The 26,004-nt window shown below is 43.8% G+C and overlaps 2 protein-coding genes across 2 annotated transcripts; both read left to right on the plus strand.

Moving 5' to 3' along the window:
• Nucleotides 1-889: 889 nt before the first annotated feature.
• LOC106734946 (60S ribosomal protein L27) lies at nt 890-1,308 on the plus strand. Its single transcript, XM_027772246.1, is given in 2 exon segments — nt 890-1,133; nt 1,136-1,308. Coding segments are annotated over 2 exon segments (417 nt in total).
• Nucleotides 1,309-7,631: 6,323 nt separating this feature from the next.
• Nucleotides 7,632-25,530, plus strand: COA7 (cytochrome c oxidase assembly factor 7). The gene is made up of 3 exons (XM_006149384.2): nt 7,632-7,781; nt 13,656-13,796; nt 24,909-25,530. Exons 1-3 carry the CDS (start codon nt 7,676-7,678, stop codon nt 25,355-25,357), a joined length of 696 nt encoding a protein of 231 aa, XP_006149446.1. The 5' UTR covers nt 7,632-7,675; the 3' UTR covers nt 25,358-25,530.
• The last annotated feature ends 474 nt before the right edge of the window (nt 25,531-26,004 follow it).

A 26,004-nucleotide genomic window follows, 5' to 3' on the forward strand; every position in this document is an offset into this window, starting at 1 on the left:
ACACACAGTGCATGTGCTCCTAGGATCACGCTGTGGTAAAGATTGGAGGAAAGAGGATTGCAGTGTGACTGGGACTCATTTGGGTGTGTGTTGGGGGGGTGCTTTCTCTCTCTCTCACATACCCTCAGGCATTAAAAAGAAAAGAAAAAAAGGGGCCAGCAGATGCCTTACAGATAACATTGTGGGACTCCCATATAGTTGACTGAGATTCGAGTCCCAAACTCTTCAGCTTAAAACTCATGCCAGCGCATGTGTACATGCATGCCCAAGGTCCTGAGAGGAGAATGGAGGGGAAGGGATTGTGGCCTGGTCATACCCCCTGGGGAGTGATTTCTCACTTTCTGTCTCTCTGCCTCTGTCTGTTTCTTTGGTGAGTGCACACGCCTTATAATAAAAATCTCTCTTAAAAAAAAAAAAAGGAAGTATAAGGGGGGCCAACAGATAGCATGGTGTAAGGCGTTGGACCCTCACATGGCTGACTATGGTTTGAGTTCTGGACCTGGTGACTTGAATATCACATTGCACGTGTGCCTGCATGCCCAAATCCTAGGAGGAGAATGAAGAGATTGTGGCATGGTCATGCCCATTGGAGGGTAATTTCTCACTTTCCCTGTCACTGTCTCTGTGTGTCTTTCTCTATAATGGAGGATGTGCATAGGTTGTATGGATGGACGATGCCATTTTATTTAAGAGACTTGAGCACATGTAGATTTCAGTACCTGCAGAGGCCCTGGAACCAATTCCCTGAGATTACCAAGGGACAACTATACTCGTGTGTTATTTGAGTAATTAAATTAAGTTTAGGCTGTCTGTGAGTAGAGGCTTAGGCAAGGTCTTCTAATTAACCACTGTCCCAAGTTGCGGAGGCACATCGGCAATGGGCTAGTTCATGAAACCCGGGAAGGTGGCGCTGGTGCTGGCGCTGGTGCTGGCGCTGGTGCTGGCTGGACGCTACCTAGGATGCAAAGCCGTGATCATGAAGAACATTGATGATGGCACCTCAGACCATCCCTACAGCCATGCTCTGGTATCTGGAATTGACCACTATCCTGCAGTGACAGCTGCCATGGGCAAGAAGAAAATTGCCAACAGGTCAAAGATCAAATCTTTCATGAAGGTTTGTAACTACAATCACTCATGTCCACAAGGTACTCTGTGGATATTCCCTTGGACAAAACTGTGGTCAACAAGGATGTCTTCAGAGATCCTACTCTTAAATGCAAGGCCCAGTGGGAGGCAAAGGTTGAGTTCGAACAGAGGTAAAAGACAAGCAAGAACAAGTGGTTCTTCCAGAAGCTGTGGTTTTAGATATTTTATATTTCAGTCATTAAAAAGGGGGAAAACAATTAAGATTAAAAAACAAATGTGAATATTTATAAGAATAGGGAGGAAATAAACTCACGGAAATAAGGAAAGGACAAAAAGAAATGCTGTCATTTGATGACCTTAAATTTCTTTTTAAAATATGTGAATTCAGGGCTATCAGGTGGTATGGTGGTTGAGGTGGCTGGATTCCACAAGACTGACAGCTCTGTTTGAATCCTGGACCTGGCATGTACCACCATGCCCAAATCTGGATAGAAGAATGGAGGAAAAGAGATGGCATCGAGGGGTCAGCAGATGGTGTGGTGGTTTATGGCGCTGGATTCCCACATGGATGACTGTGGCTGGAGTCCCGGACCTGACAGCTTGCTTTCTCACTTTCTCTCTCTCTCTCTCACACTCTCTCCCTCTCTGGTCAAATTAAAGTAAATAAACAAAGTTAAATAAAGTAATTCTTTAAAAAAAAAAAAAGATATATAGAGAGATGGCATGGCCATCCCCTCCTGTAGAGGTGATTTTTTTTTTTTAAATGTCATTTCATACTTGGCCCAGCCTTTCTTTTGCCTTTTCACTAACTCTCTCGCGCCCTCTAGTGTTCAGATGGTCTCATTTCAACTTAGCAAATGATAATGGGAAAAATACTTCTGGCCAGACCCTGAGTTTAGTTACCTATAACACCCTCACTGAGCCCTGCTCTATTCTTAGCCCTGTGACCAGCACAAGAGACAAAGAAGTTACAGTCTTGTGGGGAATATAGACTGTGATGCCATTAAGAGCATGACAAGAAACATTTCTAGAACAGAAATTACCCTGAATCAGGCATTATGCTAAAAACATTATATACATGATCTTTGAGTCCTACCAGCAGCCATAGAATGGTCCTGCCTTCACAGAAGAGGAATTGGGCTCAGGCACATGAATAGTTCAAGGTCACAATTTAGTAAAAGTGGAATATGGATTCTGAGCTAAGAGCTATTCCTCCTCCAAATACAGTCTTTCCTATATCATCCTAGAATAAAGATAGTGGTGTGAAACACTGAAGTGAGAGCTTCTAAGTCTATTTTGAGGTTGTATGGTTGTTAATCTGCGAGGAGAGGATTTTTGATTTGGGCACAGAAGTGTGGTCCAGACACCAGGAGCAGAGGTAAACAGAGACACAAACCTGGAATATATTCAGAGAACAGAAGGAATGCTTTCCCCCTCTCCCTTTCTCTCTGTCTCTCTCTGGCAAGTGCACACACCCTCTGGCAAATGAAAGTTAAAAAAAAAATCAGATTTTACTTGGCCAACCATGTTTCAAATCGCTGACTCAGTGGCTTGAAAGCACATTAAGTGCATATACATGCATGCTCCAAATCCTGACAAAATGGAGAAATGGAAGAAAAAGGATTGGGTCATGACCATGCCCCATTTGGGGCTGCTTCTCTCTCTCTCTCTTTTTTCTTTTTCTTTTCTTTTTTTTTTTTGGAGAGGTTTTTGCATGTGCGCTCGCCAGACAGACAGAGAGAGACAGAGAGACAGAAAGCAAGAAATCACCCCCCAGGGGGGATGACCACGCCGCAATCCCTTCTCCTCCATTCTTCTCTTGGGATCCTGGGCATGCACGCCACCGGGTCTGGGACTCGAACCGCGGTCAACTACGTGGGAGCCCAGCGACATAGCCATTACACTAACTGCTGGTCCCCTCTCTCTCTCTTTCTCTCCCTTTGGAGCACACATACACTGTGGCAAAAAAAATAAACCTTCTTTTTTTTTTTTTTTTTTTTTTTAGCGTGAGTTCTATTTCTGCCCTTTTGGCTCTCTGAATAGCACTATGGTGGCTGGCAAGAATAAGTACCTTATGAAAGGCAGCAAAAAGGGAGCCAAGAAGAAAGTGGTTGATCCATTTTCTAAAAAAGATTGGTATGACATGAAAGCACCTGCAATGTCAACATAAAAAATATTGGCAGGGGCTGGCAGGTGGTGTGTGGTTAAGGGCTCTGGACTCCCATATGGCCGACCACAGTTTGAGTCCTGGATCTGGCAGTTTGCTTTTTCGCTTCCTCTCTCTCTCCCTCCCCTTCTCTGATCAAATATTTTTAAAAAAGAATAAATAAGCAAATAAAATTAAATAAAAAATTCTTCTTATATTAAAAAAAGAAATATTGGGAAAACACTAGTTGCCAGGACTCAAGGATTCAAAATTGACAGCTGTAAGGGTCGTGTGTTTGAAGTGAGCCTTGCAGATCTGCAGAATAGTGAAGTCACATTTAGGAAATTCAAGCTAATTACTGAGGATGTTCAGGGCAAAAACTATCTAACTAACTTCCATGGCATGGATCTCACCCATGACAAAATGTGTTCCATGGTCAAAAAATGACAGTCCTTGACTGAAGCTCATGTCGATGTCAAGACTACCGAAGGTTATTTGCTTTGTCTCTTCTGTATTGAGTTTACTAAAAAGCACACCACTCAGATATGGAAAGACCTCTTATGCCCAGCATCAGCAGGTCCACAAAATCTGGAAGAAGATGATGGAAATCATGACCCAAGAGGTGCAGATAAATGACTTCAAAGAAGTGGTTAATAAACTGATTCCAGGCAGCATTGGAAAAGATATAGAAAAGGCCTGCCACTCTATCTACCCTCTCCAGATGTCTTCGTCAGAAAAGTAAAAATGCTGGGAACCAGCAGTTAGCGTAATGGCTATGTTGCTGGACTCCCACGTAGTCGACCGTGGTTCGCGTCCCGGACCCAGTGGCTTAAAACTCACGCTGGGCGCATGTGCGTGCGTGCCCAAGATCCCGAGAGGAGAATGGAGGAGAAGGAATTGTGGCATGACCAACCCCCCTGGGGGGTGATTTCTCGCTTTCTGTCTCTCTGTCTCTCTCTGTCTGGTGAGCTCACGCACCCTATAGTGAAAAAAACCTCTCCAAAAAAAAAAAAAAAAAGAAAAGTAAAAGTGTTGAAGAAATCTAAGTTTGAGTTTGGAAAACTCATGGAGCTTCATGGTGAAGGCAGTAGCTCTGGCAAAGCTACTGGGGATGAAACAGGTGCCAAAGTTGAACGAGTTGATGGATATGAATCACCAGTCCAAGAATCTGTTTAAAGTTCAGACTTTTTTTTTTTTTTAAGAATTATCTTATTTAACTTTGTTTATCCATTTATTTATTTATTTTAATTTGATCAGAGAGGGAATGAGAAAGAGAGGGAAAGAAAGAGAAAAAAAGTGAGAAAGCAAGTCGCCAGGTGCAGGATTGGAACCACAGTCAGCCATGTGGGTGTTCAGCGCCCTTTACCACCATGCCACCAGCCAGCCCTAAAGTTCAGACTTTTAATAGTGACAAATAAAAAGCCCTATTTGTGAAAAATAATATATTATTTTGGAGATGTGTTTGCTATAGACCACGTGCGCTCACCACAAAGACAGAGAGTGACAGAAAGACAGAAAGTGAGAAATTACCCCTCAGAGTGGATGGCCACATCGCAATCCCTTCTCCTCCATTCACCTCTCAGGATTTTGAGCACGCACTCACACGTGCCCAGCATGAGTTTAAGTCACCAGGACTCGAACTGCGGTTGACTATATGGGAGTCCAGTGACATAGCCATTACACCAACTGCTGGTCCCAATAATAATAGCTTTAATAAAAATAATAGGAATAGAAACTGTCTTGGGAGATCTTTCTGTCTAGGCTTTTTGGATCTGATGATTATAACCAGGAAAGCAAAGCAAAATACCAATCAAGTTATTTTTTTCTTCCTCATCTCCTTGGCATGTTCCTCTTCTATTTCATTTTTTTAATTCAAAAAATAATTATTGCACACCAAGTCTCTCTTTTACTGTATGACCTTGATAAGTTACTAAACACCAGTTTCCTTGCATGCAGATCGGGGATAATACCTACCTCATAGTGTCATAATAAGTGCCATAGTAAAAATTAAGCACGTTAATTAGAATAAAGCTCTTAAAATTAGATCCTGGAATAAAATCCAGTTCTGTTTAAGAATTAGTTATTAGGGGCCTGAAGGTGGTGTGATGGTGATGGTGGCTGGACTCCCACACAGCTGACTATGGTTCGAGTCCCAGACCTGGCGGTTTGCTTTCTCACTTTCCTTCTCTCTCATGGTCAACTTCAAAAAATAAAATAAAATTGGGACCAACAGATGGCATAATGGCTATGTCGCTGGACTCCTATGTAGTCAATCACAGTTCAAGTCCCAGACGTGGTGGCTTAAACTCATGCCCGGCAAGTGTGCATGCATGCCCAAGATCCCAAGAGGAGAATGGAGGAGAAGGGATTGCGGAGTGCCCATTCCCCCTGGGGGGTAATTTCTCGCTTTCTGTCTCTCTCTGTCTTTCTGGAGAGCACACGTGCCCTACAGCAAAAATATTTCAAAAGTAAAAAAAAATAATGACAATGAATAAAATAAAATAATTATTTTTAAAAAATTAGTTATTACAGGGGCCTGCAGGCAGTGTGGTTGTTAATGTGCCGGGCTCCAACATGGCTGACTGTGGTTCAAGTTCTAGACCTGGTGACAAATTTTTCAAGTTCCCTTTCCCTCTCTCTGGTCAAATTAAAAAATAATAAAAATAAAATTAAATAAGTCATTCTTTACTTTTTATTATTAATGTTTTTTTTTAGAGAGAGATTTTCGCTGTAGGGAGTGTGAGTTCACCAGAGAGAGAGACAGAGACAGAAAGCGAGAAATCATCCCCCTAGGGGGAATAGCCATGCCACAATGCCTTCTTTTCCATTCTCCTCTTGGGATTTTGGGCACACACCCGTGCCTGGCATGAGTTTTAAGCCACTGGGTCCAGGACTTGAACTGCGGTTGACTACATGGGAGTCCAAGAACGCAACCATTACGCTATCTGCTGATCCCAATAAATCATTCTTTAAAAAAAGGAATTAGTTATCATAACAATGTTGTAATGGGTGGGCTCTGTAGCCTGGTGGTTAAGCCAGTCTTAACCAGTCTTTTTTTTTTTTTTTTTTTGAGAGAGATTTTCACTGTAGGGCGCGTGCGCTCGCCAGACAGACAGAGAGAGAGACATAGAGGCAGAAAGCGAGAAATCACCCCCCAGGGGGGATGGTCACGCCGCAATCCCTTCTCCTCCATTCTCCTCTCGGGATCTTGGGCACGCACGCACACGCGCCCGGCGTGAGTTTTTTTAAGCCACCGGTCCGGGACACGAACCGCGGTCGACTATGTGGGAGTCCAGCGACATAGCCATTACGCTAACTGCTGGTTCCCAAGCCAGTCTTTATCCACATGGGTGATCACATAGTTCAAATCTTCCACCCTGGAGACTTGAGAAACATGCCAAGCATGTATATGTGCCCAGATCTGGAAAGATGGGAGAGAGAGAAGAAGTGATGGCAATAAGGCCATTTCCTGAGGCGGTGCTTTATCAGCTCTGTCTCTGAGTCTCGCTGGTGAATGCACCCTCTAGCAAAAACTCAGAAGAAAGTTATAACTACTATCTGTGTTTCTCTCATCATCTTCCACATTCATTCATTCTTTTATTATTTATTATTAATTTAACTTATTGAATTATTCATTTTTGCTGTAGAGCACGTGCACTCGCCAGACAGACAGAAAGCAAGAAAGCACGGGGAACACGCCACAATCTCTTCTCTTCCATTCTCCTCTAGGGATTTTGAGCACTTACACAGCTGGTGTGTTTTAACCCACTGGCCCGGGACTCAAACCATAGTTGACTCCGTGGGAGTCCGACAATGTAACCATTACGCCATCTGATGGCCCCCGCCATTCATTCTTTAGGTCATTCGTGTTGGCGGCCAGGATGGATGTGGAAGGACTATAGATGAACTAAACTTCTGTTGCATTTGTACAGATTTACGATTATGATTACCGGTCTGCCCAGCCACATCTGGCACACAGAAGGTGCTCGAAATGTTTACTGAATGAATAAACACACGTCTTCCCACTGAGCTGCAAGATCTCTGAAGGCAGCGTCCATTCTTCCAGCTGTCATATCCCTAGATCCAAACACCTGGAGGCACCCAGGAGGGCCTTGGGGAATACCGAACTAACGAATTCATGGATGACTGGATAAATGACTGCAGGCGGAAAACCATTAAGGCTACAGAGCGGGCACAGAAAGGTGCCGCAGAAAGACCTCCAGCAGCTTTAGGAACGAGGTTAGCCGAAGAAACGTGGCTGCCAATGACCTAGGCAGCACGAGGACTGCAGGGAAGCCCAGGCCCCGGCGCCCGCCTTCACTAATCCCGGGCAGAGCGGCGACTTTGGCGTCACGCCCCTCCCACGCCCCGCCCCCTCCGCTGGCTCACGTGACGGTGGGGCGTGGCCTCGGGACAACCCCGGCTGGGTGCACCGGAGCCATGGCAGGCCTGGTGGACTTCCAGGACGAGGAGCAGGTGAAGTCCTTCCTGGAGAACATGGAGGTGGAGTGCAACTACCAGTGCTACCGCGAGAAGGACCCTGACGGTGAGCGCCGCCACGAACCCGCGGACCGCGGAGGACACGTGGGCAGCGCGGAGGCCGCCGGAGTGACCTCGGGGACAGGTCACGTGCCTGGCCGAGGGCGCGTGCGGGCCGGGTCTGTGAGCCTCTCAGGACCGGGCGCGTGGGGTTCCGCGGGGACCGCGCGGGAACCTGGGGCGGGATGGGGAGGGGGCTTCTGGAGTTTGGGGTGGAGGGACTGCGGGTACTTCGGGGCACAGGTGAAATAACGTCTCCTCGGCGAGCTTACATTCTAGTGCCGGGATTCGGGCAGTAGTAGTAAGGAAGTGAAGTGTTCGGTATGGAGTGTTTTAGAGATAATAAGTGTAATGGAGAAAAGACTATCAGGAGATAGTAAAGGAGGCTATCAGCCTAGGGGAGAGAGACACACAGAGAGAGAGAGAGAGAGAGAGAGAGAGAGAGGGAGGAATCACCCCTCCCTCCCCCCCAGGAGGTATGGCAACGCTGCAGTTGCTTCTCTTGAATTTTTGGCTTGCAGGTGACCTGTGTGATTTTCAAGCCGCCGGGTTGGGGACTCAAACCTCTTGCCATGTGGGATCCAGCTGCCTTGAGATCCAGCCACCTTAACTTCCATGCCACCGGCTGGTCCCCCATTTTTATTATTTTTCAAACCTATCTTGTCAGTTTCCCTCCCAATTGGGACTACAGGCCTGGCCACCAAGTGCTTCCTCTGCTCAGAGTCTCCCATTGTTGTACAGGCTAGTCTCCAGTTTGTGATCCCCCTTTCTCAGCTCCTGGGATTACAACTGAGCACAGCCACCACACCTGTCTTTAGCTTGGACCCGGAACTGAACCCTGGACCTGGAATTGAACCCAGGCTTCCCATTTGGTTCCAGAGGGCCACCATGACCAGGCCTGGGGCAATTTGAAAGTGAATGGTTGGGGAAATCACTGAGAAAGTGGTATTTGAACAAAGCCTCAAAGAACATAAGAAGTAAATCATGCAGATCTATGGCAGGCAGAGGTAGCAGCTGGTGAAAAGAAAAAGGAATGTGCCCAGGGTGTTGTGTGAACATGGAGCTGACTTGAGGTTATGGGTGGATAGTGGTAGTGGTGGGGGTACCCAAAGCAGCCAATACCTTTGAGTGATTTCCTTCTTCCTACTTTATTTTTTATTATCTTTTTTTATTTTTGAGAGATTTTTGCTATAGAGCTCGTGCGCTCTCCAGAGATACACAGAGACAGAGAGACAGTAAGCAAGAAATCAAACCCCCTAGGGGGTGGCCACACCACAATCCCTTTCCTCCAGTCTTCTTTTAGGATTTTGGGCATGTGTGCACACATGCCCAGCATAGATTAAGCTGTTGGGTCCGGGACTTGAACTGCAATCGACTACGTGGAAGTCCAGCAACATAACCATTATGCTATCTGCTATTCCTTCCTAATTTATTTTGTAGGTAGGAATAGCTTGCAGTTTAGTTTCTACAGTGTGACCACTGTTTCTCCAAGCTGACCAACTAAGACCTATTGTGTAGTACCATGGTTTAAAAAGGACCCAGGATTATTCTGTGAAGTCTGGTCTGTGTCCTAAGTATCAAGAGAATTCAGAGAAATTGCGGTCACTGAGAAGCGGTGGTTGGAGAAAATGTCCAAGGGAGGTTCAAGGGATAGAGAAGTGTTGATTGAGTGGAAAAGACAGTGGGAGAAGAAGATGCAGAAAGCATGAAGTCAGGATATAGTCAGAATTAAGTCTGAAGATGGAGCCTGGGCAGAACTAGTCAGGTCTTGAACTAGGGTAAGGAATTTAGACTTGATTCTGTAGGCAGTGGTGAGCTATGTGTGTTGTTGGAGGAGATAGTTCATGGGAAAGATAGTACTATGGGAAATATACAGAGCAATAGCCCAGGGTGTTGTGTGAACATGGAGCTGACTTGAGGTTATGGGTGGATAGTGGTAGTGGTGGGGGTACCCAAAGCAGCCAATACCTTTGAGTGATTTCCTTCTTCCTACTTTATTTTTTATTATCTTTTTTTATTTTTGAGAGATTTTTGCTATAGAGCTCGTGCGCTCTCCAGAGATACACAGAGACAGAGAGACAGTAAGCAAGAAATCAAACCCCCTAGGGGGTGGCCACACCACAATCCCTTTCCTCCAGTCTTCTTTTAGGATTTTGGGCATGTGTGCACACATGCCCAGCATAGATTAAGCTGTTGGGTCCGGGACTTGAACTGCAATCGACTACGTGGAAGTCCAGCAACATAACCATTATGCTATCTGCTATTCCTTCCTAATTTATTTTGTAGGTAGGAATAGCTTGCAGTTTAGTTTCTACAGTGTGACCACTGTTTCTCCAAGCTGACCAACTAAGACCTATTGTGTAGTACCATGGTTTAAAAAGGACCCAGGATTATTCTGTGAAGTCTGGTCTGTGTCCTAAGTATCAAGAGAATTCAGAGAAATTGCGGTCACTGAGAAGCGGTGGTTGGAGAAAATGTCCAAGGGAGGTTCAAGGGATAGAGAAGTGTTGATTGAGTGGAAAAGACAGTGGGAGAAGAAGATGCAGAAAGCATGAAGTCAGGATATAGTCAGAATTAAGTCTGAAGATGGAGCCTGGGCAGAACTAGTCAGGTCTTGAACTAGGGTAAGGAATTTAGACTTGATTCTGTAGGCAGTGGTGAGCTATGTGTGTTGTTGGAGGAGATAGTTCATGGGAAAGATAGTACTATGGGAAATATACAGAGCAATAGAGTAGAAGAGAGGAGACTTATAAAATGGACTGGTTGTGGCATGTTACAAGGAGACCCGAGGGCATCCAGCATGTAGCGCTAGACTCCCACATGGCCGATTTGAGTCCTGGACCTGGTGGTTTGTTCTCTCACTCGCTCGTGCTTGCTCTGTCTCTTGCTCTGTCCCTCTCTGGTCAAATTAAAATAAATAAAGTGAAATAAGATAATTGAAAAAATAAGAAGGAGACCCAAGGACCAGCCATTGGTGGAATGGTTAAGGCAGTTGGATCCCACATGGATGACTGTGCAGTTTGAGTTACAGATTTGACAGCTTGAAAAACACCCCAGACTGCAAGTGCATGCATGCCCCAAATCTCAAAAGAAGCGGAGAAGGTATTGTAGCATGGCCATGCTCCATGGGGGCGTGGGGGGGTGTTCTCTCTCTCTCTCTCTTTCAACCTCTGGTGAGCACATGTACCTTTTCTTTTTTAAATACTTTTTCTTTTTTGCTATAGGGCACATGCGCTCGCCAGAAAGACGGAGAGACAGAAAGTGAGAAATCACCCTCAGGGGGGATGGCCACACCACAGTCCCTTTTCTTCCATTCTCCTCTCGGGATTTTGGGCATGCACACACATGCACCCGGTGTGAGTTTAAGCCACTAGATCTGGGACTCAAACTGCAGTGTACTACACGGGAATCCAGTGACATAGCCATTACACCAACTGCTGGTCCCACATTCTTTTCTTTTTTTTTTTAATTATTTTTTAATTTAACTATATTATTTCCTTTAAAAAAGATTTCTTTTTAATTTTATTTATTATCATTATGCTTCAGTTAACATTTTTTTTTTAATTTAACTTTATGTATTTATTTATTTTAATTTGACCAGAGAGGGATAGAAAGAGGGAGAAGGAGAAGGCAAGCCACCAGGTCCAGAATTCAAACCGCTTTCGGCCATGAGGGAGTCCAGCATTCTTAACCACTATACCACCTGCGTGTCCCCTTATTCTTCTGTTTTGACCAGAGACAGAGAGAAAGGGAGAGTGAGAAAGCAAGCTGTCAAGTCAAGGACTTGAACTGTGGTCAACTAGTGCCTCAACTACCATGCCACCTGCTTGCCCCCACATGTGCCTTCTAACAATTTTTTTTAAGAGTTTTTTGCCATAGGATGTATGCACTCATTGTAGAAGGACAGACAGAGGGACAGTGAGAAATCACACCCCCTCCAGGAAGGATGGTCACCACAATCCCTTCTCCTTCATTCTCTTCCTGAGATCTTGGGCACACTTGCACATGTACCCCGTGTGACCTTCAAGCCACCAGGTCGGAGACTGAAACCACAGTTGGCCATGTGGGAGTCTAGCGACACCATCTATACCATCTCCTGGCCCCTCTAACAAAATCGTTAAAAGGAGACCTAGGAAGAAGCTATAATTATTATAGCTACTGAAACAGTTTCCTTGAAAGTCGTAATTCTCCCCTCCATAACTGAAATCGCCTTCTACCCTGTTTCCCTGTTTGCACCTTTAGTTCTTTAAAACCCATTTCTACTCGTAGATAAACTGATGTTTTCATTTGTATTTTCTTATATTAAATGCTTATTTATTAGATTTTTAAAGAACATACTTGTTTTATCAGTACCCAAATGTATCCTCTCATACTCCTAACTTCCTTAGTGCTCATCCAGGCATATAAAAATATGAATGCGGGATCTTCAAAAACTTAGTGGAAGGACCAGCGGTTAGCGTAATGGCTATGTTGCTAGGCTCCCATGTAGTCGACCGCGGTTCGAGTACCGAACTCATGCCAGGCATTTGTGCATATGTGCCCAGGATTCCGAGAGGAGGATGGAGGAGAAGGGATTGTGGCGTGACCATCCCCCCTTGGGGGGTGATTTCTCACTTTCTGTCTCTCTGTCTCTCTGTCTTTCTGGTGAGCACACACGCCCTATAGCAAAAACCTCTCAAAAAAGAAAAACTTAATGGAAAATATGTTCCCCCTCCCCACCTTTCTAGCTTTTGCTGTAGGGAGTGTGTGCTTGCCAGAGACACAATGAGAGCGAGAGGGAATGGGAGAAACCACTCCCCAGGGGAGATGGCCATGCTGTCCCTTCTCTGTTCTCCTTTTGGGATTCTGGGCATGCATGCACATGTGCCCATGGTGTTTCACAAGCCTCCGGGTCTAAGACTTGAAGTGTTCAGTTGGCCATGTGGATCCAGCTGCCTTAACCATCATGCCACTGACTGGCCCTGAAAAATACATTTTTATAAGGGCCAGCTCCATAGCCTGCTGGGTAAGGCAACTGAATCCTACATAGCCAACCATGTGGTTTGAGTCTCGGACCCAGCAGCTTGAGAAATATGCTAGGTGTACATGTGTGTATGCCCTAAATCCAATAAGGAGGGAAGATGGGACCAGCAGATGGTGTAATGGTTACATAACTGAACTCCCATGGCTGGACTTTCACATAGTCAACTGTGGTTTGAGTCCTGGACGCAGTGGCTTAAAACTCACTCTGGGCATATGTATGTGCGTGTGTGCCCCAAATCCCAAGAGGTGACTGGATGAGAAAGGATTGTGGCTTTACCACATCCCCGGGGGGGGGTGATTTCTCACTGTCTCTCTGGTGAACACACATGCTCTATAGCAAAAATCTCTCAAAAAAAAAAATAAATAAAGAGGGAAGAGATGGAGAAGAGGTTGCAGTAAGGGCCTGTTTTCTCACACCCCCTTTCTAGTGAGTACACACACCCTCTAGCCAAAGGAAAAAAATTATGAAAAAGCTGTATGAATTTCAAGATTTTTTTTTTATCAAAATAAACTAGTACTTTAATTAAATTTTTCTGTAAACTTCTGAAGGTATCTTGGTATACACAGTGACATCATACAAATGCATATTCAGCTGACAACTGGCCCAAATTCAGGTCTTACCTTGGGTGTCACAGTTCTTGAGAGAGGCTCTCCTCAATAACCCTGATCTGTATTAATCATTTCCTCAATTGCACAACAAACTAGCTCATCATCCTCTTTTATTTCTTTCCTTTTCTTTTTCTAAAAATTTACCAGAGGTTGCAAATCTATCTTGCTCACTCCCATGGTTTATTCCCTTTAGGGAACGCCAGACTGAGAGCAGCCCCAGGCATGAACTCCTCTTGCCCTGTTTTCATAGGTTGCTATCGGCTGGTGGACTATTTGGAAGGGATCCAGAAGAATTTTGATGAGGCTGCCAAGGTGTTGAAGTTCAACTGTGAAGAGAACAAGCACAGCGAAAGCTGCTATAAACTGGGGGCCTATCATGTGACTGGGAAAGGTACGGAGAGGCCTGTTTTCTTTGGTCTTTGTCATTACTACTAGGGCTGGCATCACACTTACCCCTGAGCCTCATGCTGAGCTCCACTAGCAGAAGAATCTTCAGAGGCACTGCGGAAGCACATTGTAGGAAGATTTAGGGACAAGTGTCGATGGGAAGAATACAGCCTTTCAAGTTAGGCAGACCTTAAGAAATGCTACTTGCAAGTAATGGGACCTAGACCCAATCACATTAACTCCGCTTCAGTTATGTTATCTGTAAATTGGGGTGGGGGGGGGATAATACTTGCTTCGTACAGTTACTCTGAGGATTAAATAGGACAAGGTCGTTAAAGGCATTATTAGCCTGTGGCATGGGGTAAGGCATCGGTAATTGTTAATTCCCTTCGTACATCTTGTCTTCTCATGCCCTAATTGTAGCTATCACTGGCCTAGTGTCTAAGTTATCTGTTGCTAAGTAACAAACTATTCCACTAGTTTCTGTGGATCAAGAATCTGGAACTGGTGTGGCTGAATCTCAGGGTGTCTTCTGAGGTCACAGTCGTGATGTCAATCCAGGGAGTCAGAGCTGCAGTCATTTAAAAACTTGACTGGAATTGAAGTTGAGTTTTTGTTTTTCTTTCTTTCTTTCATGTGGTAGAGAGAAAGACAAGCACCTTCTATGGGCTCTCATACTGAGATCTTCCCCCATAGCCTCCCCAGCTAACCAAGACTAGGGTACCCGTGTGTGCTTGATGTGTACAGATCAACCCATGGACAATGCTGATCTTCCATATGGCTCCAGCATTCAGGTTACTCTATGCTGTGCCAGTGTGGCTGGGCTGGAGTTTCTAATTCTTTTTTTTTTTATTTGTCAGAGGACACATGCACATGCCAGAGAAAGACAGAGGGAGAGGGAGATAGGACCCACAGTTGGGAGCATGGTCGTGCTGTAGTCCCTCCTCCATTCTGCTGTGATTTGGGGCACACATGCACAAGCACCTGCGTGATTTTTAAACTGCTAGGGTCAGGATTCAAACCCTGTAGTCAGCCATGTGGGATCAGCTCCCTTAACCACTAGACTGTAGGACCAGCCCTGGAATTTCCAATTCTAAGATGACTCACTCACGTGGCTGATGGCAAAGGCCTCTGTTTCTTGCCAGCTGTTATCAAGAGACCTCAGATTGTTTTGTTTTGTTTTGAGAGCTTTTTGCTATAGGGCATGTGCGCTCGCCAGAAAGACAGAGACAGAGAGACGGAAAGCGAGTAATCACCCCCCAGGGAGGATGGCCATGCCGCAATCCCTTCTCCTCCATTCTCCTCTCGGGATCTTGGGCACGCATGCACACACACTAGGCATGAGTTTAAGCCACTGGGCCCAGGACGGGAACTGCGATTAACTACATGGGAGTCCAGCGACATAGCCATTAGGCCAACTGCTGGTCCCAGAGACTTCAGATTGTTGTGACATGGATCTCTTCATGGACTGTTTGTGTGTCCTCAGCATGGCATCTGGCTTCACATAATCCAAGAGAGAGAACAAGATAGATTCCACATTGTCTTATGTGACCTCCCTTTGGAAGTCATATTCTTTTCATTTCCATCATAGCTTATCCCCTAAGTCTAGTCCACATGAAGGGGAAAGGACTTCAGTTCCATCCCTTGAAGGGAGGAATGTCAACTAATTTATGGACTTTTTTTTTTTAAGAGAGATTTTTGCTATAGGGTGTATGCCCTCACTGGAGAGACAGAGCGACAGAAAGTTCTGTCTTATTTTTTAACTTAATTTCCCTCAGCTTTATTGAGGTAAAATTGACAAATAAATATTGGGTTGTCAGAAAAGTCATGATGTGTTTTTCTATGCAAAATGCATCGGCCAACAGGAGGGATCAACAGATGGTATAATGGTTATGTTACTAGACTCCCACATAGTTGACTATAGCTCGAGTCCTGGACCTGGAGGCTTAAAACTCATGCTGAGCATATGTGCATGTATGCCTAAATCCCGAGAGGTGATGAGAAGAGAAAGGATTGTGGTGGCTTGGCCATTTTCTCTGGGGGGGTGGGGGGTGATTTCTCACTTTCTGTTTCTATGGCATGAGCATACACTCTATAGCAAAAATCTCTCTCTCAAAAAAAATTCATCATAGCTTTTTTGATGACCCAGTAATGTATATATTTATAGTATACAGTGTGATTTTTTTTTTTTAGAGAGAGATTTTTGCTGTAGTTTTGCTATAGGGCACGTGTGCTTGCCAGAAAGAGACAGAGATTTGAACCACAGTCGACTACATGGGAGTCCAGCGACATAGCCATTATGCCAACTGCTGGTCCCACAGTGTGATCTTTTTTGTTAATTTTTTTTTCCTTTATGGAAGAGAAGGGGAGAGAGAGAAAGAGACAGACATAGATATTTTTAACAGTCTTTGGTGTTGCAGTCTTCTGCCCCAGCCTTCCAATTAGCTAGGCTTAAAAGTATGCACCTCCATGCCAGACCTGTTCAGGTTGACCTGGGAACTGAACCAGGGCCTCTCATGCAGCCTTTAACTTCCAAGCAGTGGCACTATCTCTGGACCACTGAGGCTGAGCCCTGATGTTTAGACATATGTACACATTGTGAAATGATTACTGTAAATAAGCCAATTAACATACCCATCACATCATATGTTCTCTCTTTTTTTTAAGAGAGATTTTTGCAGTAGGGTGCATGTACTCAACAGAGAGACAGAGACTGAAGACAGAAAATGGGAATCACCCCATGTGGAGGATGGCCACACCACCATCCCTTCTCCATTCTCCGCTTGGGCACACACCACAGATACCCAGCATGAGTTTTAAGCTGCTGGGTCCAGGGTTCCAACCACAACTGATTATGTGGGAGTCCAGTGACATAGTAATTTATGCCATCTGCTGGTTCCCACGTGTTCTTTTAGTGTACATGTGTATGATGAGAACATTAAAGATCTCTCAGCAAATTTCAAATATATAGTCGTGTGTCATAGAATAATGGTCAGTGATGCACTGTATATATGACAGTGGTCCCAGAAGGTTTTACCAGTAGCATAGGTGTGGCATAGGCTATGTCATTTAAGTTTGTGTAAGTACAGTCTATGATGTTTACACAACGATGAAATTGCCTAACATACATTCTCTGAGCATATCCCTGTTGCTGAGTAACACATTACTGTACAATAGAGGACTATTAACTGTAGTCGTCACCATGCTGTACATTAGATCTGCAAAACGTTTTTATCTTGCCTGACTGAAACCTAGTACCCTTGGATCAACATATCTCCATTCTCCTCACCTATCCCCTTGGCAGCCACCGTTCTGCTCTCTGCATCTGAGTTTGATTTTATTAGATCCCACAAATAAGTGAGATCATGCATTATTTGCCTTTCTTTCTTTTTATCTTTGTTGTTGTTGTTGTAAATTTTGCTATAGGATACATTACATGTGCTTGTGAGAGAGAGACAGAGAGGGAAAATGACAGAGCACGCCCCAAGCTGAATGGCCATACTACAATCCCTTCTCGCCATTTTCTTCTCAGGATTCTGGGCATGCATACACATGTACCCATTGTGTTTTTTAAGCCACTGGGTCTGGGACTTGAACTTTACAGTTGGCCATGTGGAACCTTAACTACCATTCCACTGACTGGTCCATTATTTAGTTCTTTGCTTGGCTTATTTCACTTGGCATAATATCCACCATATGACACAAGTTTCATCTGTACTGTTGCAAGTGACAATATCCTTTTTTAAGGCTGAATACTGTTCCATTGTGTCTATAAACATCCGTTCATTCGTTGATGAACACTCAGGTTAATCATGTATCTTGGTAGTGAATAATGCTGCCATCAACATAGAAGTACAGATATCTCCTGGAGATGCTGATTTTATTTCTTTTGGATATAAACATCCTACTTAGTCCATTTTGTGCTGCTATAACAGGCACTGGGTAATTATCAATGAACAGAAATTTGTCTCTCACAGTTTCTTCCCAGACAGGAGACTGAGAAGTCCAAGATAAAGGTACCAACATCTGCTGGGGACCTTCTTGCTGCCTTATAACATGATAGAAAACATCAACATGGTGGAAAGGCAAAGCGAGTGCAGAGGGAGAGGAGATACATAATAAGCCTATCCCTGCAGTAATAGCATTAACCCGTTCCTGACCCAAACACCTCCTGAATGTCCCAGCTCTTACTACAGTGGCAGTTAAATTTCAACGTTAGTTTAGGAGAAGACAGACATTCAATCTATAGCATACCAGAAATGAGGTTGCTGGATCATAAAGTAGTTCTTTTCTTTTTTTTTTTTTAACTATTATTTAATTAATTTTTAATTTGTCAAAGAGCATGAGTGTTCACCAGAGAGAGACAGAGAGAGAAAGAAAGTGAGAAAGCAAGCCGCCAGGTCCAGGACTCAAACCACAGTTGACCATGCCGGAGTCCAGTGCCTTAATCACCACACCACCTACTGGCTCTGGTAGTTCTATTTTTTAATTGTTTGTTCATTTATAAGCCAGAAAACATGTGTGCTCATCAGAGAGAGACAGACAAGGGTAAAGAAGAAAGCACCATGTAGGTGAGGCATGGTCATACAACAGTCCTTTCTCCATTTTTCCATCCTGTCAGTATTTTGCACATCTGCCCAGAATGTTTTTCCTTTTTTTAGATAGATTTTTGCTATAGGGTGTGTGTGCTTGCTGGAGAGATAGACAGAAAGCAAGAAGTCACCTCCAGGGAGGATGGTCATGCTACAGTCCTCTCCTCCATTGTCCTCTCAATATCTTGGGCATGCACATGTACCAGCCATAGGTTTCAAGCCTCCGGGTTTGGGACTTGAATTGCGGTCAGCTGTGTGGGAGTTGAGCTACATAACCATTATGCCATCTGCTGGTTCCCCCAGCATGTTTTTCAAGCTTCCAGGGCCAGGATTCAAACTGTGTAGTCTACCATGTAGGATCCTGCTCCCGTAACCACTAAGCCACTATTTTGGCTGCTTGGGTCTTTTGTGATTCCATATGAATTATACAATTTTTTCCCCTATTTTTATGAAAAACAATAATGAAATTTCCATAGGGGTTGCTTTGAATCTGTAGGTTGTTTTGACTTATATAGACATTTAAACAATACTAATTTTTATGATTTGTGAACGTGAGATATATTTCTGTTTGTGTCTTTAATTTCTTTCATTGATGTTTTATAGTTTTCAGTGTACAGGTCTTTTCCTTGGTTACATTTATTGTAAAGTTGGTTTTTTGCCCCCCGCCCCCTTATTTTGTTGCCATAATGGGGTGGGTTGTTTATTTCTTTTTTTGGACAGTTCATTTTGACAAATCCTACTGATTTTTTTTTTTAAGAGAGATTTTTGCTGTAGGTCACATGCTTTGCCAGAGAGACAGAAAGCAAAAAATCACCCCCCAGGGGAGATGGCCAGCAGTCCTTTCTCCATCCTCCCCTTGGGATCTTGGGCCACTGGGTCCGGCACTCGAACCGCAGTCGACTACATGGAGTCCAGTGACTTAATCATTATGCCGTCTGTTAGTCTCTATTTTCTCTTCTCTTTTTTTAAAAAAAGAATTATTTAATTTAACTTAATTTTATTTTATTTATTTATTTATTTATTTATTTATTTATTTATTTATTTTCATTTGACCAGAGAGGGATAGAGTGAGAGAAAGTAAGAAAGCAGGCTGCCAGGTCTGGGACTTGAACCGCCATCGGTCATGTGGGAATCCAGCACCCTTAACCACCATACCTCTGCCATCCCCTCTTTTTAGACAGTCTTATGTGATGAATGATTATGTACTGAGACTTATTTTATTTTATTTTATTTTTGCTTAAGTGCTCCTTAAGTGTCTACTATATACATTGAAGCAAAGAATTAAGCAGGCTGCCAGGTCTGGGACTTGAACCGCCATCGGTCATGTGGGAATCCAGCACCCTTAACCACCATACCTCTGCCATCCCCTCTTTTTAGACAGTCTTATGTGATGAATGATTATGTACTGAGACTTATTTTATTTTATTTTATTTTTGCTTAAGTGCTCCTTAAGTGTCTACTATATACATTGAAGCAAAGAATTATAGACCAGTAGAAAGGAGGAAAATTTTATACTTATTATTTGTTATACTTGGGAAGCTTAATAAGTATTTTCTTTTCTTTCTTTCTTTTTTTTTTTGTAGAAGTTTTTGCTATAGGGCACGTGCACTTGCCAGAAAGACAGAGAGACAGAAAGCGAGAAATCACCCCCCAGGGGGATGACCACACTGTAATCCATTCTCCTCTTGAGATCTTGGGCACACATGTACATACATGCACCCAGTCGTGCGCCCGGCATGAGTTTAAGCCACCAGGTTCAGGACTTGAACCGCGGTAGATAGACTACATGGGAGTCCAACGACATAGCTATTACAACAACTGCTGGTCTTCTTTCTTTCTTTCTTTCTTTTTTAATTGCCAAAGGGCATGTGCACTTGCCAGAGGGAGAGGAAGAGAAGGCAGCCCTCAGTGGGGTGTGGTCATGCCACAATTCCTTTTCCTCATTTCTTCATCCCATCAGGATTTTGAGCATATATGCCAATTTAAAGAAAAGACCCTGTCAAGGGTGCTCTCTCTTTCTTCCTCATGGAAAGAATAAATAAACTTATAAACTACATAAAAAGGGACTGGCCCCCTACTTGTTAAAGGAGCCAGATCCCACATGGCTGACCCTCGTTTGAATTCTGTTTTGGCAGCATGAAGAACACATTGAGTGTGGTGCATGTATGCCAAAAATCCTAACGGGATAGAGAAATGGAGTAGAAAGCATCGCAGTGTGACCACATTTCATTGGGGTGGTGCTCTTGCCCTCTCACTGTCTCTCGTTCATCTCTGGCAAGTACACAAGCCCTCTGGCAATGAAAAAAAAAGACCAAAATAACAGCTGGAAAATATTATCCACAGAGCCCTGGCTTCACTTTTCCATGAAACTCAGTTAATCCAAGCAAAGAAAATCACAGACACATTATTGTCTGTTGGTGAAAACCAAGATAAAGGGAAAAAAAGACACACTCCAAGGACCTATGATGAGAATCACCGTTGACTTCTTATCAGAAGTAGTATAAAGACAAAAGAGTGACATATTTTAAATGCTGAAAATAAAAAAGTCAAACTTGAATGAAAATGAATTAAAAATGAGGGTGATGAAATAAATTAATCCTCAGATAAAAGCTGAGAGAATGAGTCACTAGCAGATGTACACAACAAAGAATGCTAAAGAAAGTTGTTTAGTCTGAGGGAAAATGATAAAAGATGTAAATTATGATCCAGATAAAAGGATAAATGTAAGACTTAAATTTTTTTTCTTTAGAGCTTCCAGAAAGCCGATGTATAAGACTTTCCCCTCGTTTAATGCCTTTCTTTTTCTTTCCCCCCAGTTTAATGCCTTTAAAAGACTTTAAGCAAAGGGCCACCAGGGGCATGGTGGGTAAGGAACTGGATTCCCATGTGACCAACCAACCATGATTTGAGTCCTGGACCCAATGGCTTGAAAATCAGCAGGCGGATGTCATGTATATGCAAAATCCTGAGAGGAAATGGAGGAGAAGGGATTGCAGTGTGGCCATTCTCCCTGGGGGGAGGGGAGGGTGATTTCTCTTTTTCTGTCTGTCTCTGGCAAGTATACGCACCCTATGGCAAAAACCTAAAAAATTTCAAAATTAAAAGAAGTGAAACAAAGCACATGGTAGCAGTAGCATAGAAGGTGAAATTCTGGCAAATGAAAACATAATGTTGAAGTCTCTTACATTGCATTTAAAGTGGTATACTAGTTTGTGGTAGGTGGTGTTAAGTTTAGGATACATATTATCACTAGATAAACAATTAAAAAAAAAAGGTACAACTAAAAACCAAATGATGAAAATGAAATAGAATATTAGAAATATGCAGTTCAGGGACCAGCAGATGGTGTAATGGTTATGTCACTGAACTCCTACTTAGTCAACCACCGTTCAAGTCCTGGACTTGGTGGCTTAAAACTCATGCCTGGTGTGTGCCCAAAATCCTGAGAGGAGACTGGAGGAGAAGGGTTTACAGTGTGGCCATCCCCTCTGAGGGCTGATTTCTCACTTTCTATATCTCTGTCTCTCTATGTCTCTCTGGCCTGTGTCCACATACTATAGCGAAAACCTCTCTCTTTTTTTTTTTTTGGAGAGATTTTCACTGTAGGGCGCGTGCGCTCGCCAGACAGACAGAGAGAGACATAGAGACAGAAAGTGAGAAATCACCCCCCAGGGGGGATGGCCATGCCGCAATCCCTTCTCCTCCATTCTCCTCTCGGAATCTTGGGCACGCACGCACACGCGCCCGGCGTGAGTTTTAAGCCCCCGGGTCCGGGACACGAACCGCGGTCGACTACGTGGGAGTCCAGCGCCATAGCCATTACGCTAACTGCTGGTTCCCGCGAAAACCTCTCTTTAAAAAAAAAAAAAGAAAAAGAATTATGCAGTTCAAAAGAAGTCAGGAAAGGAAAGAAAAGTGTTTGGGACAAAGAGAAAGCAAGTGAGATTGTAGGCTTAAACCCAGCTATAGCCATAATTACATAAAATGTAAGTAATTATCCATTAAAGGCAGAGATGGTCAGACTAGCTATAAAAGAAAAGACCCAACTATATATATAGTGTTTACATATAAAAGTGACAGGAATACTTTTTTTTTTAAAGAGAGATTTTTTGCCATAGGGCACATGGACTCGCCAGAGAGACAGAAAATGAAAAATCACCTCCCAGGGGGATAGCCACACCACAGTCCCTTGTCTTCCATTCTTCTCTTGGGATTTTGGACACACATGCGCTATATGAATTATTTTATTTAACTTTATTTATTTATTTAAATTTTATCATAGTGAGAGAGAGGGAGAAGGAAAGTGAGAAAGCAAGCTACAGGTTCGGGACTTGAATCACAGTCGGCATGTAGGAGTCCAACGCCCTTCACCACACCACCTGCCGGACCCCAGGAATACATTCTTAAACCTGAAAGAACTGAAGAATATATATATATATTTATAACATATATATAATATAAATATATATAAATATAATATAAATTTATATAACATATATTTATATATATTTACATATGTATGTTTTATATAGATAATATATGTCTTTTTTAAAGAATTATTTTATTTAAATTTATTTATGTATTTGTTTTAATATGACCAGAGAGGGACAGAGCAAGAGTGAGAAAGCAAGAAAGCAAGCTGCCAGGTTCGGGACTCAAACTGCGGTCAGTCATGTGGGAGTCCAGCGCCCTTAACCACCATGCCACCTGCTGGCCCCGAGAATATATATGCTCTTTAAAAACTTGCCAGAGGGTGTACATGCTCACCAGAGAGACAGTGAGAGAGAGTGAGGAGGAGAGAGCACCCCCCAATGGGGTGTAGTCGTCTTGTAATCCCTTCTCCATTTCTTTACCCTTTCTGGATTTGGGACAGACATGCACATGTTTTTCAAGCTTCTAGGTCTGGGATTTGAACCACATTGCCAGCCATGTGGGATCCAGCTCCCTTAACTGCTAGGCCACATGGTTGACCCTAGAATATGTGAGCTTTTCTAGAAAAACTCAATTACCAATGAAAACAAATGAAAAGAAATCATTTTAAAATGTTGCTTTTTAAAAAAGACTGGTGATGAGCAGAATCCATTTAGAGTGAATGTTGGGTTAAGTACAGTTACTTAATAGAAAGCAAATGATATAATCTTTTACTGCCTTAAAACACAACCACAGGAGCCAGCCAGTGGCGTGGTTGTTGAGGTGACTGCATCTCACACAGCCAACTGTGTAGTTGGATTCCCTGACTTGGCAGCTTGAAAAACATGCCAGGCACGTGTGTGTACCTGCCTAAAATCCCAAAAGGAGAATGGAGGAGAAGGGATTGCTGTATGGCTGTCCATCCTGGCAGGGTGCTCTCTCACTTTCCCCCTCTCTCTGTCTCTCTCTGGTGTGGGCATGTGCCCTATAGGAAATTAAAAAACAAAAACAAAATACAACCACAGGCCATCCCTCTATATGTGCAGGGATTGGTTTCAGAAAGCTGGCAAATACCAAAATCTAGTGGCAGAGTGAGCCTTAAAATTACCCTGTAGTTTCCCACCACCTCTAGGATTAAATCCAGGGTCCTTAACATGACCCACCAGATCCTGGCTGTATGGTCTGGCCCCCCGCGTGCCTCTCCAGCCTCCCTCCCCCAGTATTTCTAGGTTGTAGCCACAATGGTTTCCTTTCCCTTTGTGTCTATGCCCTCTAAATCCCCCACCCATGTTTCCTGTCCCTTTTTAAATTGTATCAAGTTCACATGTCACCTTTGAGGAAGGTTTACTTGGCCTCTTCCTCTAGTCCAAAGGCACTGACTCCTTATTGCACACTACTTTTTCCTCAATACCCTTGCATACTTACAAGCAGCATTTATTTACATGGCTCTTTAATGTCAGTCTCATTAGACAATAAGATCCACAAGGGCAGGGCAATGTCTGTTTGCTCCCCAGGACTTTGCACAGTGGCTGGCAGATAGTAGATAATTAGTATATATTAAATTAATGAAAATTTAGATGTTTTAAAAAAAAAAAAACAAAAAAACCCCAGAGGGTGCATATACCACCGGAGAGAGAGGCAGAGTGATGGGAGTGAGAAAGGATCCCCTTATGAGAAATGGTCATGCCACAGTTCCTCTCCATCTCTTCCTCCTGTCAGGATTTTGAACATGCACTCACACTCCTGGCATGTTTCTTAAGTTGCCAGGCCCAAGACTCTCCTTGCAGTTGGCCCTATGGGATCCAGCTGCCTTAACCACTATGCCACTGGTTAACCCAATATGCCTTTTTCTTGCTGTAACCCCGTGAGTAGATGATATTCCCAATTTTCGCCACCTTCGTCTGTTTGGGCTACTTCATAAGTTACTATTTGAACAAAATCTTCCATGGTTGAAAAAGATGGAAGGTCTGTGCACTATGTCCAGGCTCCTTCCATGCTGCCTTAGCTCATAATATATGAACTTTATTCAGGAGTTGCTCCCTGACTTTGGCCTGAGACATTTAGGCACTGCCCTGTCTTGGGTTTACTTTCTTCTTTACTTTCCTTCCTCGCAGGTGGAGTGAGCCGAGACCTAAAAGCTGCCTCCAGCTGCTTTCTGATGGCTTGTGAGAAACCAGGAAAGAAGTCTGTCGAAGCATGTCACAATGTTGGTCTCCTTGCACATGATGGACAGGCCAATGAAGATGGCCAGCCTGACCTGGGGAAGGCCAGAGACTACTACACAAAGGCCTGTGATGGTGGCTATGCCCCTAGCTGCTTCAACCTCAGTGTCATGTTCCTGCAGGGCACCCCTGCTTTTCCCAAGGACATGAGCCTGGCTAGTAAATATTCCATGAAAGCTTGTGACCTGGGCCATGTCTGGGCCTGCGCCAATGCCAGCCGCATGTATAAGCTTGGGGATGGTGTCGATAAGGATGAAGCTAAGGCTGAGGTGCTAAAAAATAGGGCCCGGCAGCTGCACAAAGAACAGCAGAAAAGCGTCCAGCCCTTGACGTTCGGGTAGTGTGGCCCACTTTCCCTCCAGGCAACAAATAGCTTGATGCTGGCACCTGTTTCCCAGCTCTTGAAAGTCAGCCTACTGGAGCAGGACAACCTGAGACTTGATATTAGCAGCACTGGCTATATGGATCCATTGCTCTAGAGTGTTACCTTCTGGGGTGTACCCTGCAATGTTTATTTTAGCCAGAATTCCTTTGTCTGGGTGTGTTCTATGAAGACATCCCTGTGTATGAGGTCTTAGTTTTCAAACTCTTGCAACTCTGAAAAATTGGAGTAACTAGAGAGCCATAGAGATTGGAAGTAGAAGGGGTGGTCAGACAAACAGCAAGAAGTTGGGAAAATTAGGACTTGAGGGAACCAACCATCATCATCATCATTGTTTTAGCTGGATGGGCTTGAAAATCAGAAATCATCTTGATTTACATAATAGAGGTCTTACAGATCTAAGAACAGTTAATAGTCACGACTGCCTCCTTCTGGCTTATATAATCATTGGAGTGGGCTTCCTATCTGCCTTGAGAGTCAGATCTTTCAATCCGGAGGTACGTGCAACATACAGGTTAGATAGAGGTGGTTATGCTTCAGAGTTGCTGAAGATGAAACATAAGCCTGCCTTCCTCTAGAAGCAACAGTTAAAAATTAGCATCCCAG

This window comes from Tupaia chinensis, unplaced genomic scaffold (genome assembly GCF_000334495.1).
Source record: "Tupaia chinensis unplaced genomic scaffold, TupChi_1.0 Scaffold000259_1, whole genome shotgun sequence".
Lineage (NCBI taxonomy): Eukaryota > Metazoa > Chordata > Mammalia > Scandentia > Tupaiidae > Tupaia > Tupaia belangeri.

What these genes read in the sequence shown, in the direction of transcription:
- COA7 (XM_006149384.2), top strand. Translation starts at nt 7,676, where the DNA reads ATGGCAGGCCTGGTGGACTTCCAGGACGAGGAGCAGGTGAAGTCCTTC. An exon ending in CCGCGAGAAGGACCCTGACG is followed by an intron (nt 7,782 to 13,655) that starts GTGAGCGCCGCC and finishes CTGTTTTCATAG; the next exon opens with GTTGCTATCGGCTGGTGGAC. An exon ending in CTATCATGTGACTGGGAAAG is followed by an intron (nt 13,797 to 24,908) that starts GTACGGAGAGGC and finishes CCTTCCTCGCAG; the next exon opens with GTGGAGTGAGCCGAGACCTA.